The 13,001-nt window shown below is 38.3% G+C and overlaps 1 protein-coding gene across 3 annotated transcripts in view; it reads right to left on the reverse strand.

Annotated features, from left to right (window-relative positions):
- Window positions 1-13,001, reverse strand: part of LOC132400977 (cullin-9) — a 314,674-nt gene that overhangs the window by 255,585 nt on the left and 46,088 nt on the right. For all 3 annotated transcript variants that reach the window (XM_059982631.1, XM_059982629.1, XM_059982630.1), the window contains one exon: window positions 8,154-8,771. In XM_059982631.1, coding sequence (XP_059838614.1) covers window positions 8,154-8,760 — 607 coding nt within the window. In that variant the 5' untranslated portion in view covers window positions 8,761-8,771. The remainder of the gene's footprint in view (window positions 1-8,153; window positions 8,772-13,001) is intronic.

Here is a 13,001-nt window from a genome sequence, read left to right on the forward strand (position 1 = left end):
CAGCCTGACATTGCTAGGATGCAAAACTGGGCTGAGAAGTGGCAGATGGAGTTCAACCCAGATAAGTGTGAGGTGGTTCATTCTGGTAGGTCAAATATGATGGCAGAATATAGCATTAATGGTAAGAATCTTGGCAGTGTGCAGGATCAGAGGGATCTTGGGGTTCAAGTCCATTGGAAACTCAAAGCTGCAGCAAAGGTTGACTCTGTGGTTAAGAAGGTGTATTGGCCTTCATCAACTGTGAGATTGAGTTTAAGAATAGAGAGGTAATGTCACAGCTATATAGGACCCTGGTCAGAACCCACTTGGAGTACTGTGCTCAGTTCTGGTCACCTCACTACAGGAAGGATGTGGAAACTATAGAAAAGGTGCAGAGGAGATTTACAAGGATGTTGCCTGGATTAAGGAGCATGCCTTATGAGAATAGATTGGTTGAACTCAGCCTTTTCTCCTTGGAGTGGCAGAGGATGAGAGGTGACCTGATAGAGGTGTATAAAATGACAAAAGGCATTGATCATGTGGAAAGTCAGAGGCTTTTTCCCAGGGCTGAAATGGCTAACACGAGTGGGCACAGTTTTAAGGTGCTTAGATGTAGGTACAGAGGGGACATCAGCAGTAAGTTTTTGTTTAAATAAACGCAGAGAGTGGTGAGTGCGTGGAATAGGCTGCCGGAAATGACAGGGTCTTTTAAGAGACTCCTGGATAGGTATAGGCAGCTTAGAAAAATAGAGGGCAATGGGTAACCCCAAGTAATTTCTTAATTAAGTATATATTCAGCAGAGCATTGTGGGCCAAAGGGCCTGTATTGTACTATAGATTTTCTAGGTTTCTACGTAGTCATTGCCTAACCATTTAAACTGCCTGCTCCCATCAGCCTGCACCAGGACCATAGCCCTCCATAATACCTACCATCCATGTACCTATTCGAAGTTCTCTTATGCATTGAAAATGAGTTTGCATGCAGCACTTGTGCTGGCAGCTCGTTCCATACTTGTGGCCCTCTAAGTGAAGGTTTCCCCTTAAGGTCCCCTTAAACTTTTCACCTTTCACCCTTAACCCATGCCCTCTGGCTGTAGTCTCACCCAACCTCAGTGGAAAAAGCCTGCTTTTATCCTATACTCCTCATAATTTTATATACCTCTATTAAAACTTTCCACAACCTTCTACGTTCCAAGGAATAAAGCCCTAATCTATTCAATCTTTCCTTGTAACTAAGGTCCTCCAGTGCCGGCAGCATCATTGTATATTTTCTCTGTATTTTTTCAACCTTACTTACATTTTTCCTGTAGGTAGATGACCAAAACTGCACGCGATATTCCAAATTAGGCCTCACCCATGTCTTATACAATTTCAACATAATGTCCTGTACTCAATACCTGATCTATTAAGACCAATGTGCCAGTTTTCTTTACAACCCTATCAACCCATGATGTCACATTCATGAATTATGTTCTACTGTACTGCTCAGTGCTTTACCTTTCACTGTGTCAGACCAGTGGTCCTACTGAACTGCAACAACTCTCACTTGTCTGCATTAAATTCCATCTGCCATTTTTCCAGCTGGTCCAAATTCTGCTGCAAGCCTTGGTAGTCAACTTGAGTGTCCATTACACCCCAACCTTGGTGTCATCCACAAATTTGAAATAAGAGCCAAACTGCATTCAATTCAAATTAAAGGAATAGGTCATGTTTATTTTATAAGTATCAGCAGTTGAATGCAAAACTTTGCCATTTTGTCTACTGCTTTACAAGGGTGCCAACAATACTGCACTTACCCATCATACTTCCATAGGAGCTGCTTGGGATCCATCGCTTTGCACCTAAATCTCCCAATATAGTCTCATGCTTACAACCGTTCCAGCCAAGATTCCCAGAGGCTCACTAATCTTTGGAACTCAAAATTAATGGGAGGTTTAATTGATGTGAACAAGGAGATCTTGACAGATCAGATATAAATTATTCTCATTGGCAGAAGTCAGGAACAGATAAATGGGCAAAGATTTAGTATTACTGTTGAGATGGGGGGATTAGGAGGAGCACAGAAGAGGAAGGACGGCGGTTGGCTAAACAACTAGATTGCGAATGGACGAAGGATGGCAGGAGGAAGTGAAGATTCGGGGAGTGAGTTAGAGAAGAAGGTCGGCGGGAAAGAGGAATGGTGGAAAAAGCAAGAAAGCAGAGGTATGAGATGTCAAACTCTAAGGAGTCAGGGGATGACCAAAGTAGGATAGCAAAACAATGGAAAGAAGATGAGGTTAAAGCAATGAGAAAACTGAGCGAAGACGGGGCGTCATTTGATGATTGGAACCCCATTCATTTGACAAAGATAATCAACAAAGTTATAGGCGAGGTCAAAAGAGCAAAGGTATTAAGAAATGGATCGCTATTAGTGATTTGTCGGGATAGTGCTCAGCAAGGCAAAGTGATAAGATTAAATAAACTTGACAGCAGAAAAGTACAATGTTCAATATCCAACAATAGAAAGTGGACTACAGCAGTTATTTCGGGAATACCAACAGAAGTGATTATGCATGAGATTAAACAGAACATAAAAGGAGCAAAAATTATTGAGACCAAATGTTTGAACGTTACAAGAAACGAGAAAAAGTGTGATAGTTTATCGGTTATGATTAACTTTGATGAAGAAAGATTGCCAACTAAAGGTTATTAAGGGCATATGTGTTATGAGGTCAGAATATATATACCACTGCCTTTAAGATGCTTTAAATGTCAGAAATTCGGGCACATTGTGGCAGTTTGCAGAGGGAAACAAAGACGTGGGAGATGCGCTGGAGAACGTGAATACAGGAAATGTGAGGTGGGAGCTGAGCTGAAATGCTGCAATTGTGGTGGGGAACACAGTCCAGCTTATTAAGGGTGCATTAATAGCAAGAAGGCAGCTGGGATACAATATGTTAAAGTAAGTCAAGGGATTAGCTACGCAGAGGCAGTGAAAGGAATTGCTGAAAAGGAGAAGGCTATCAAGCAAACAAATATAGGGAATAATAAACCAGTGAACTGTAAAGGCTGTAATAGGATAAATAAGGATACACTAATAATGAGTAGAAAGAATTTCATACTGTTTATGGTAGATGCAATTAACTGTTCAGCACAAACAGACCAGAGAACCAAAAAAATTAAAATTATAGTCAAGTCTGCAGAAAAATACTTTGGTATCACAGGGTTTAGGTGGGAAGTAGTTAAAGAAACACTGAATGGAGGATCAAACAGTTCACAGGCGGGGAGGCGGGATTTTAATGGCAGTATATATTTTACAATGGAATGCAAGGAGTCTTATCGCAAATGGTCAAGAATTAAAGAAGTATGTATCAGAACTTAAGGGAAAACCTCAGATTTTATGTATACAAGGAAACATGGTTGAGACCACAATTAGATTTTGTTTTACAAGGATATACAGCTATTAGAAGGATCAAAGTAATGGCAATGGTGGAGGAGTAGCAATATTTATAACCAGTGGGATGAGGTATAATATAATCAACATAGGGCAGAAATATGAATCAATAATAATCAAAATTTGGATAGGCAGAGAAAGCTTGGTAATAATAAATTATTATAATCCATGTCGAAGATTAAACAAAGATACATTAAATACAGTGGGTGGTGGGATGAAAGGGGAAGTAATATGGCATGGGGATTTCAATACAGTACACTATAAGGATGTAAAAATACTGATGAAAACACATTAGTGATAGAAGAATTTATGGATGATGAAAAATTGGTACGTATAAATAATGGAGAAGGTACAAGGTATAATATTTCCCAAAACACAGAATCCGCAATAGACAATATTTTTAAGTAAGGAATTAGCAGGGATCAGTACTTGGAACGTATTAAAACAAACTACAGTAGGAAGTGATCACTATCCCATACTCACAAGAATTCAGATTAAAATAGAACAAAATAAAGGACCTAGAGTGTCAAAGTGGAAACTAAATAAGGCAGATTGGGAGATATTTCAAAAAAGTGAAGTAAACTGTATAAAGATTTTAGATGGAAATATATTGAATACCGATGAAATGAATGATAAATTATAAATCATAAATTATAAATTATAAATACAGCAATTATAAATTCAGCAGAAGAAACAATTCCAAGAAGTAAAGGTAGAGGAGAGAGGAAAAGTGTTCCATGGTGGAATTGTGAATGTAGTAGAACATAAAAGTAAGAAATAAAGCACTTAAAGTGTTAAAAAGACAACATTCGGTAGAAACATTAATACAATATAAAAGAGAACAAGCAGTAGTTTGGAAAATAATCAGACAAGCAAAGCGAGCATACTGGAAACAATATTGTAACAAAATTAGAAGAGAAACTCAACTGTCTGAAATATGGAGCATGATAAGGAAAATGAATGGTATAAGTAGTAGTAAAGAGATTCCTGTGCTAAAGCGCAAGGACAAAATGGCAATTAACAATGAAGAAAAAGCAGAAATATTGGCAAAAATTTTTGTTAACATACATAGCTCGGAAAATTTGACAGTTGAGGCTAGACAGCAAAAGGAGGAGAGGCTTAAGCAAAATTCAGGAATGACGGACAAAAGGGCAACATCAGAAGTGCTGGATACACCTATTAGCATAACAGAAATAGAAAGAGCCATTGTGAATGTGCGGCCAACTTCTCCTGGGAAGGACCAAGTATGGAGTATAATGCTGAAGCAATTATCAAGAAGTGCACTTCTAGTTCTACAGACTGTTTAATAATATATGGGAAATAGGTAAAATTCCATCTGCATGGAAACATTCTGTTATTGTTCCAATAATTAAACCTGGTAAAGATTCATCAGACCCAACAAACTATAGACCAATTGCATTACCGTCACAGCTAGGTAAACTTATGAAACAAATAATAACTGATAGGCTTACATACTTCCTAGAAAAAAAGTCTTATTTCTCCCTATCAAAGCAGTTTTCGCAAAGGAAGAATTACAGTAGATTCAATATTTAGCTTGGAATCTGAAATTAGGAAGGCTCAAACAAATCGAGAAATGGTCCTAGCGGTATTATTCGACATAGAAAAGGCATATGATATGCTCTGGAAAGAGGGAGTTAATTAAATTGAAAGAATTAGGGGTGGAAGGAAAGTTATATAACTGGGTTCCAGACTTTCTTTTTGGTTGAACAATTCAACTCAAAGTGGAAGCAGAGTACTCCAGAACATACTTGGTTGAAAACAGAACACAATGAGGTAGTGTCTGCAGTCCATTACTATTTACCATAATGATAAATGACATATTTGCGCAAGTTGAACATAGTGTGGGGAAATCCTTATATGCAGATGATGGGGCTTTATGGGTGAGAAGAAATTTAATTTATATACAAAGGAAAATGCAAGATGCAATTAATAAAGTGGAGGAGTGGACAAATAAATGGGGTTTCAAATTGTCTAAGTAAGTCATAAGTGATATGTTTCTTAAGAAACCACAAACCAGTTTCCATGAAATTATATGAACAAAAATTAGAGCAGGTGTAGGTAATCCAGTTCCTCGGTTTGTTACTCGATAAGAAACTTACATGGAAAAAGAAAATTGAGAAAATTACAAACAAATGTAAAAAAAATAAACAACATTGAGGTGTCTTGCTGGACAGGATTGGAGTGTGAGCAGGTTACTGCATGAGGGCTACAGTGGATTATGGACGTGTAGCATACATGTCAGCTGCAAAAAGTAATTTAAAAATGCTGGATGTTGAGCAAGCTCAGGCCCTCAGGATGTGTAGTGGTGCATTCAGAACATCACCTGTATCAGCTCTTCAAGTCGAAATGGGGGAAATGCTATTAAGACTTAGAAGAATAAAGCTAATGCTACATTACTGGGTTAACATCATGGGGCATAACTATTCACATCCAGCTAAAGCTATATTAAAAGACTGCTGGGAACATAATAATTCAAATTATAATAGCTTTGGATGAATTGGGGATGCAGCAGCACAAAAATATGTTCTACATGAGATAGAATATACCCCTACAGTTCCATTATCTGATGTTCCTCCATGGCTCTTTACAATACATACAGTGGATATAAACCTGCAACAACTTTTTAAGAAGTCTAACTGTGGAATCAAACTGATAGTACAAGAATATATAGACCTGCATTTTAGAAACGAATTAGTAATAATTACAGATTGATCAAAAGACCCTGGCCACACAGGTATTGCAGACTACATTCCCCAGTGCGAAACTAGCATTAGAAAAAGAATATCAAACCACTTATCAGTGTATACAACAGAATTAATGGTAATATTGAGTGCATTATCTTGGATAGAAGAAAATAATGTCAAAGAGGCTGTAATTTGTTCAGACAGTTTATCTGCATTAACCTCTATCAAATCAAGAAAATCAGAAAGTAGACAGGATATTTTATTGGAGATTCTATGCAAGTTACACACACTGACCGAAAATGGGGTAGAAGTAAGCTTCCTTTGGGTTCCTGCTCATTGTGGTGTGGAGGGTTATGAAAAAGTGGACATTGTAGCTAAACAATCATTCAAATCGTCTATAATAGAGGTCCAAGTCCCTCTAAGCAAAAGGGAAGTCAAAAGCATTATAAAAACACGTTTTGAGGAGACATGGCAGAAGCACTGGGATAAGAGTGAAACAGGGAGACAACTGTACAAAATACAAAGGCAAGTCAGATACCAAAGAATATCAGGTGGGCATAGAAAGATAGAAGTGATCATCAGTCGTTTAAGAATTGGTCACACAAGTCTTAATTACACATTATACAAAATAGAGAAACATCCAACTGGGTTGTGTGAATACTGTAATCAACCAGAAACAGTTGAACATGTATTGATAAAATGTAAGAAGATTCAAAGAGAAAGAGTGAAGACAATAGGAGCGCTTAAGATAAACAAAATAACTGCTGTGGGTATAGAAGACATTTTAAGTGGGAGTTCAAGAGAAATACAGACCAATATCATGAAGTATCTGAAAGACTCTGGTTTATTATATAGAACTTAGGGAATGCAATTCTTTTCATTCGTCCTGTTTATCAAACAATCCACACTCCAGTCTAGTAGATGACAGTAATAATGCACCTTAAAGCTGGTTTGCCAACCGCCATAAAACAACACAAGAAGAAGAAGAAGAATTACTGTTGAGGAGTGTAGAAAAGAATTAATATCCTGGAAGGAAACACAGCAATAGACAAAGGGCTAAATGATTGCATAGGCTTCCTTGAAAAAAAGTGAAAGTTTGTATGGATCGAACTACTTACTCAACATAAATATTGAATATTGTATTTTTGTTCAATATTGGCTTGTAGGATATTTTAAACAAATACTGATTATACTGAATTTAATGCTAATCGCAAATTGCACAAACATATCAATAAAAAGCATTTTGTATGCTTATGCAACCAGAGAAGCAACTGATTATTGGATGTAATATTAAGACATCATGTGTTGGAGCTAACACATTAGTATGGACAGGGGATTGGCTAATGGGCAGAAAACAAGTAGCAGTAAAGACCATTTTCATGTTGGCAGCATGTGACCAGAAGCATACCATGGGGATCAATGTTGAAATTACAAAGGTTTAAATTTGACTTAGAAGAACCAAGAAAATGTATGGTACTCAGACAAGACAAAACTAAGTGGAAAAGCAAATAGACAATTTTTCTAGAGATTGGTTTGTGCATGCGGTCAAAATATTGGAATTCAATGTGGGAAAATATGAATTAGTTCATTTTGGAAAAAAGAGAACAGACCAATTTCAATGTAGAGGAAAGAAAAAGGCACAGATTGAGCCAGGTGAGAGGAGATTGGAGATAGAGACAAAGGCTGAAAAGGTGACAAGTGAAAACAAGATCCCACATATGGTAGAATCCAATAACTAACAAAGATGATGTAGAACCAGATAAGGGAGTGAAAAGGGACAATAAGAACCATTTTGAAAAAGAGATAAGAGAACCAAAAAGTGTAGCATACGATTGATAGGCAGATGTAACTAGATGGACAGAGAAAAGAGCACATTCAGTGCGGATTATCTGTAGTTGAAAAAAATTGATATTAATACTATTGAGTTGTACTATCCAGGCAGAATGTGTTCTTCTAGTCTGCATTCAGACCTTTCCAAATTGGAATTACCAAGTCAAACATACAGTGGTTGAAGTGTTTAATAATGAACATCCTACCTGCATCATGTGAAGCAAGGGCTCGAAGCATCTTTCCAGCACTCCTGCGTGTTTGCGTTTCCTTGTTACAGAGTAACTCCATAAGCACATCCAAAGCTCCCGTCTCTTTAAACACCCCAACTAGTGAACCAATACTAGCATAGGCACTCAGAACATGAATTGTGTGCGAAATATTCAGGGATGAGTCTGGTCCAGATTTGCGAGACATCTGCCGCCTTGCTCTTTGCACCAAGTGTTTGACATCCTCCTTCATGTCAAGTAACTCTACATCATCAAACGTGACATCAGAGTCAACATTCACTGGCTCTTGTTCAACTTTCACTCTCTGACTCTCAGGTTTCCGTTTCCCCAGGAGAGTGGGACAATTGGCATATACATCTTCAGCTGACATCCACATTAAAATATTGTCTGCTTTGTTGTCACTAGAACTGCTTCCTCCATTGCTGCTGCCTCCACCTCCGCTGTCATCTATACTCAGCACGTTCCAGCGAATTAGATACTCTGTAAGACCATCATGTGAACGGCGCTGTCGGATCAGCTCTTCTGGATATGCCTGCATTTTTGGCCCCAGCTGGACCAGGAGGTTTTTGCTACGCTGTTCACCCATTTTGTCAGTACCTGAACAAAAAGTTACAATTATTTTTTTTGCAGTAAAGTTTCTTTAATACTTCATAATCCAACAGCTGCAAAATACTTACTCAGATCCCAAGTTTGGCCACTAGTCACACCAAATGGAATAATTTTACTGTATTAGAGCAACTGCGTCTTAAAATGTAATGACTTTGTAGTTCTTCTGCAGATCTAATAGTTACAGTTGTGTGTAGATATTTGAAATGCACATTAGGAATAGTTAAATACATTAACAATCATGTCAAGGATACACTGAATAACTGAAAAAGCATAGTCACACCCCAACTTGACAACCGTTTTTGGGTTCTGATTTTGGCAACTGCAATTTATCAAGGCTCTGCAGATGAGATGAATATGTGATATTTATTTCTATCAGGAGTCTAATCGTCCAGAAAAAACAAATTTTGGCCAACCAATTCTTATAACTAACACACTCCAACAGAGGTAACATACTAGTGAACCTCCTCAGCAAGCTCTCCAAATGTGGTGACCAAAAAAGTGCATAGAAATCCCAGTTGATTACAGCTCTGATCAACACCATCATACCCTTAGTACTGATCAAAACGCTCCAAAATCTAGGCTACTGTACCTCCGTCTGCAACTGGATTCTTGACTTCCATACTGAGACTATAGCCAGTGCAGACTAGAAATAACCCCTCCTCCTCACTGACAACTCTAGCGCACCTCAGGATACATACTTAGCTCACTGCTCTACCGTCTAGCTAGGCACAGCTCACATCCATCTATAGATTTGCCAATGACTCAACCATTGTTGGCAGAATTTCAAATGGTGACAATGTGGTGTATAGGAGTCAGTTAGTTGTGTGTCGCAATAACCACCTTGTACTCAATGTCAATAAGACCAAAGAATTGATAGTGGATTTTAGAAAGGGAAAGTCAAGGGAACAAACATCTGTCTTCATTGAGGGATCAGCAGTGGAACAGGTGAGCAGTTTCAAACTCCTGGGTTTCAACATCTCTGAAGATCTATCCTGGGTCCAATATATTGATGCAATTACAAAGGCAGCAACACTGACTGTAAATTATGAAGCGTTTGAGGAGAATTGGTATGTTTTTTGATATCACAAGGGTGCGGCCTGGAAGACTAGCACACCTTCAGGGTGCCAGATTGTTGCGGCTCTGGAGACAAGCTAATTCAAGGCCAGTGCCTCTGACTGAGGAGTCACGGGAGAACAAGGAACATCGAGAGCAGCAGGTTAGCTACTGGCTGTGTGTCCAGAGACAAAGCCTCAGCGTCGATTCACTGGGCGTGGAACTCTGCAAAAGTGATATAACAGACTTTTAACATCATAAATCAGCAAGTTGTTTGTTAAGTCTCCCCTCTCACTGTGAAATGCGGACATTTGTTTCCCCTATTAGGGACAGAGAAAGCCTGTGGTATGTTGAACTACTGGGTGAACGAGTAGTCTTTGGGGTACTGCAAGTCTGTGTCTTTACTGATCCTTTGCTGCACGCTTGAGTGCTCAGTGGATGGCACCAATGTTTTTTTTGCTGGTGGGGGGGGTCATTGTCTTTCTGCTGCTTGTGCGTGAGAGGTGGGAGCTGGGGGGCCTCTGACTTTAAACTGCCATTCAGTCTTTGGGGCACTCCTCTGTTTTAGTGGATGGTTGCAAAGAAAAAGAAGATCACAATTTATGTTGTATACATTTCTGACATTAAACGTACCTAATGAACCTATTGATGTCACCAAAGACTCTCAAATTTCTACAGATGTATAGTGGAGAGCATTCTAATTGGTTACATCACTGTCTGGTATGGAGGGACCACTGCACAGGATCGGAAAATATTGAGAAAGTTGCACATCACGGGCACTAGACTCCTCAACATCAAGGACATCTTCAAAAGGCTATGCCTCAGAAAGGACCCAGGACATATCCTCTTCTCTTTGTTACATCAGGGTGGTATTACGGAGCTTGAAGACACACAACACTTCAGGAACAGCTTCTTCCTCTCCTCCATCAGATCGCTGCTGAATGGACAATGCACTACTTATTTTAGCTTAATTTTTAATATACATTTCTTCATGTAATTTATAGGATTTTTTTTAAATATTGTATTGCAATGTACTGCTGCCGCAAAACAACAAATTTCATGACATTTGCCAGCAATATTAAACTCAATTCTGATTTAGCCTATTGAAAGTTTTTAATAAAGCTGCAACTTCTGAACTTTTATACTCATTCTCCCAATGGAAAGAAAACATGCCATACACCTTCTTTACCATTCTATCCACTTGTATTGCCACTTTCAAAAAGCAATGGCAGGGTTGAAAAACACTAGACTTATGAACACCTCTACATAGAAATGAGCTTCTATAACATTAAGTTCAAATAAGCTGGCCTAAGTATATTCCTACAGGCTGAAGAACTAGTTATTTTCTTTCCACTTTCAGTAATTGTTCTTTTTTTAAAAATTAGTCCTACATATTATAGAGGGATAATTACTACAAAGTGAATTTGTTTATTTTCTGACTTACTGTAGAAGTGGAACTTGTTTCCTAATAGAGGATGGCCTGAAGTTTCATCTTGCATTTGACTTCTCAAAATGGGTTAACTTGTGCTTGTCAGGATTAAACTCCACATTCTACTACTCTACCCGAAATTCCAACCAATTTATTTAAATCCATATAAATATCTATATGTATGCATATTACTAATGTGGTCCCAGCACTGATCCTAAACACCGCCACCTTCAGTCAAAAAAACAACCCCCCCTTAAACTTTAGTCACTAAAAGCTATCGCACTCCTTCTCTCCCTTTTTTCCCCACTCTAAACTGTTAAAACTTTTTAATTCTCCTATCTGCCTGCAAATACACCTGTTTTGCGATGGCTTCAAAGACCACTAAATTGGGGAAGAAAGAAATTACTGCCGCTGGCCCCTCAGGCGAGAATATTACCTTGATTTTGGAGCAGCATAGACAGGAGATAATAACTGAATTTAAGTCTTCTATTAGTTTGGTGAATTCGGAATTGGATTACATTACATCCACGGTGGAGGATCATGCCTGATGCGTATCACATCTCGAGACTACTATGGATATATTAGACTGCCGTGTTAAAGAGCTGGAAAGCGTTTGTTCCGACTTAAGAGATCATAACAGCAAGTTATTATCCAAAGTTACTAATTTGGAAAGTCGGAGCAGACGTCAAAATCTGCGTATTTTCGGCTTGCCAGAACATATCGAACATGGATCTTCTGTCGAATTTTTCTCTCTCTGCTAAGTGAAATTTTCAGGAACAAAATACTTCTCACCTCACCCAAGACAGACAGAGCTCACCGCACTTCAGGACCTATCCCGGACCCAGGACACATGCCACGTCCTGTAATTATGTTTTCATCGCTACCAGACAAAAGATTTCCTCATTAAAGAAGCTTGTCAGAGAGGAAAGCTGGAAAATAAGGGTAAACCAATTTGTGTTGTTGAGGTCTATGCTCCCCAAGTTCTGAGTCTGCAAGCTGAGTTTAAAGGAGTTATGAAAGAACTATATTATCGCGGATTCAGGCCTTCCGTTCGATTTCCAGCTCACCTCCAAATAATTCTTACTAGTGGAGACAAAATGTGGTTTAACTCGACTTCAGATGCTCAGAAATTTATTGATGACCTCCCTGTGGCTTCAACTCTCTCTGGTTTTGTCTGATGACTTATACTGGCGGAGAAGTACTTTTTTTTCCTGGTTTTTTCCCCCAATCTTTCTTAAGTCAGTAAATTTTTTTTCATAGTTTTTTGTGGGTAGGTTATTGGGTAAAATCTGTTTACTTGTCTTTATATTTTTTTCTGAAGCACTAGCTCATAACTTTTTTTTGGATTATTATCTTGACTTAAACATATCAAATTTCGGTGGAATGGTTGTTCTTTTCACTTTGTAAAACCTTAGTTTGTAGTGCTAAAAGTTTCGTTTTTTGTAACTGATACAAAATGGAGCTAATAATGATGATGCTAAGAAACAGGAATTGGAATTACGGGGTGACATTTTTTTTTGAAGAGCTTGCTGCCGTTTTTTGGTAGCTTTCTTGTTCTGGGGTTTGGGGGGGTGGAACTCTAATGTCAATATTATTCATAGAACCTTTAGACATTTGTATTATTCAGGACGTTTTTCTGTCCTGTTTTTCTTGTTTTACACTTTTGCCCCAGAATTGTTACTTGAATTTCAGACAATGCTTATGTCTTCTATCCTATATTTTTTTAAAGGACAATG

The sequence above is a fragment of the Hypanus sabinus genome, chromosome 10 (genome assembly GCF_030144855.1).
Source record: "Hypanus sabinus isolate sHypSab1 chromosome 10, sHypSab1.hap1, whole genome shotgun sequence".
Taxonomy (NCBI): Eukaryota; Metazoa; Chordata; class Chondrichthyes; order Myliobatiformes; family Dasyatidae; genus Hypanus; species Hypanus sabinus.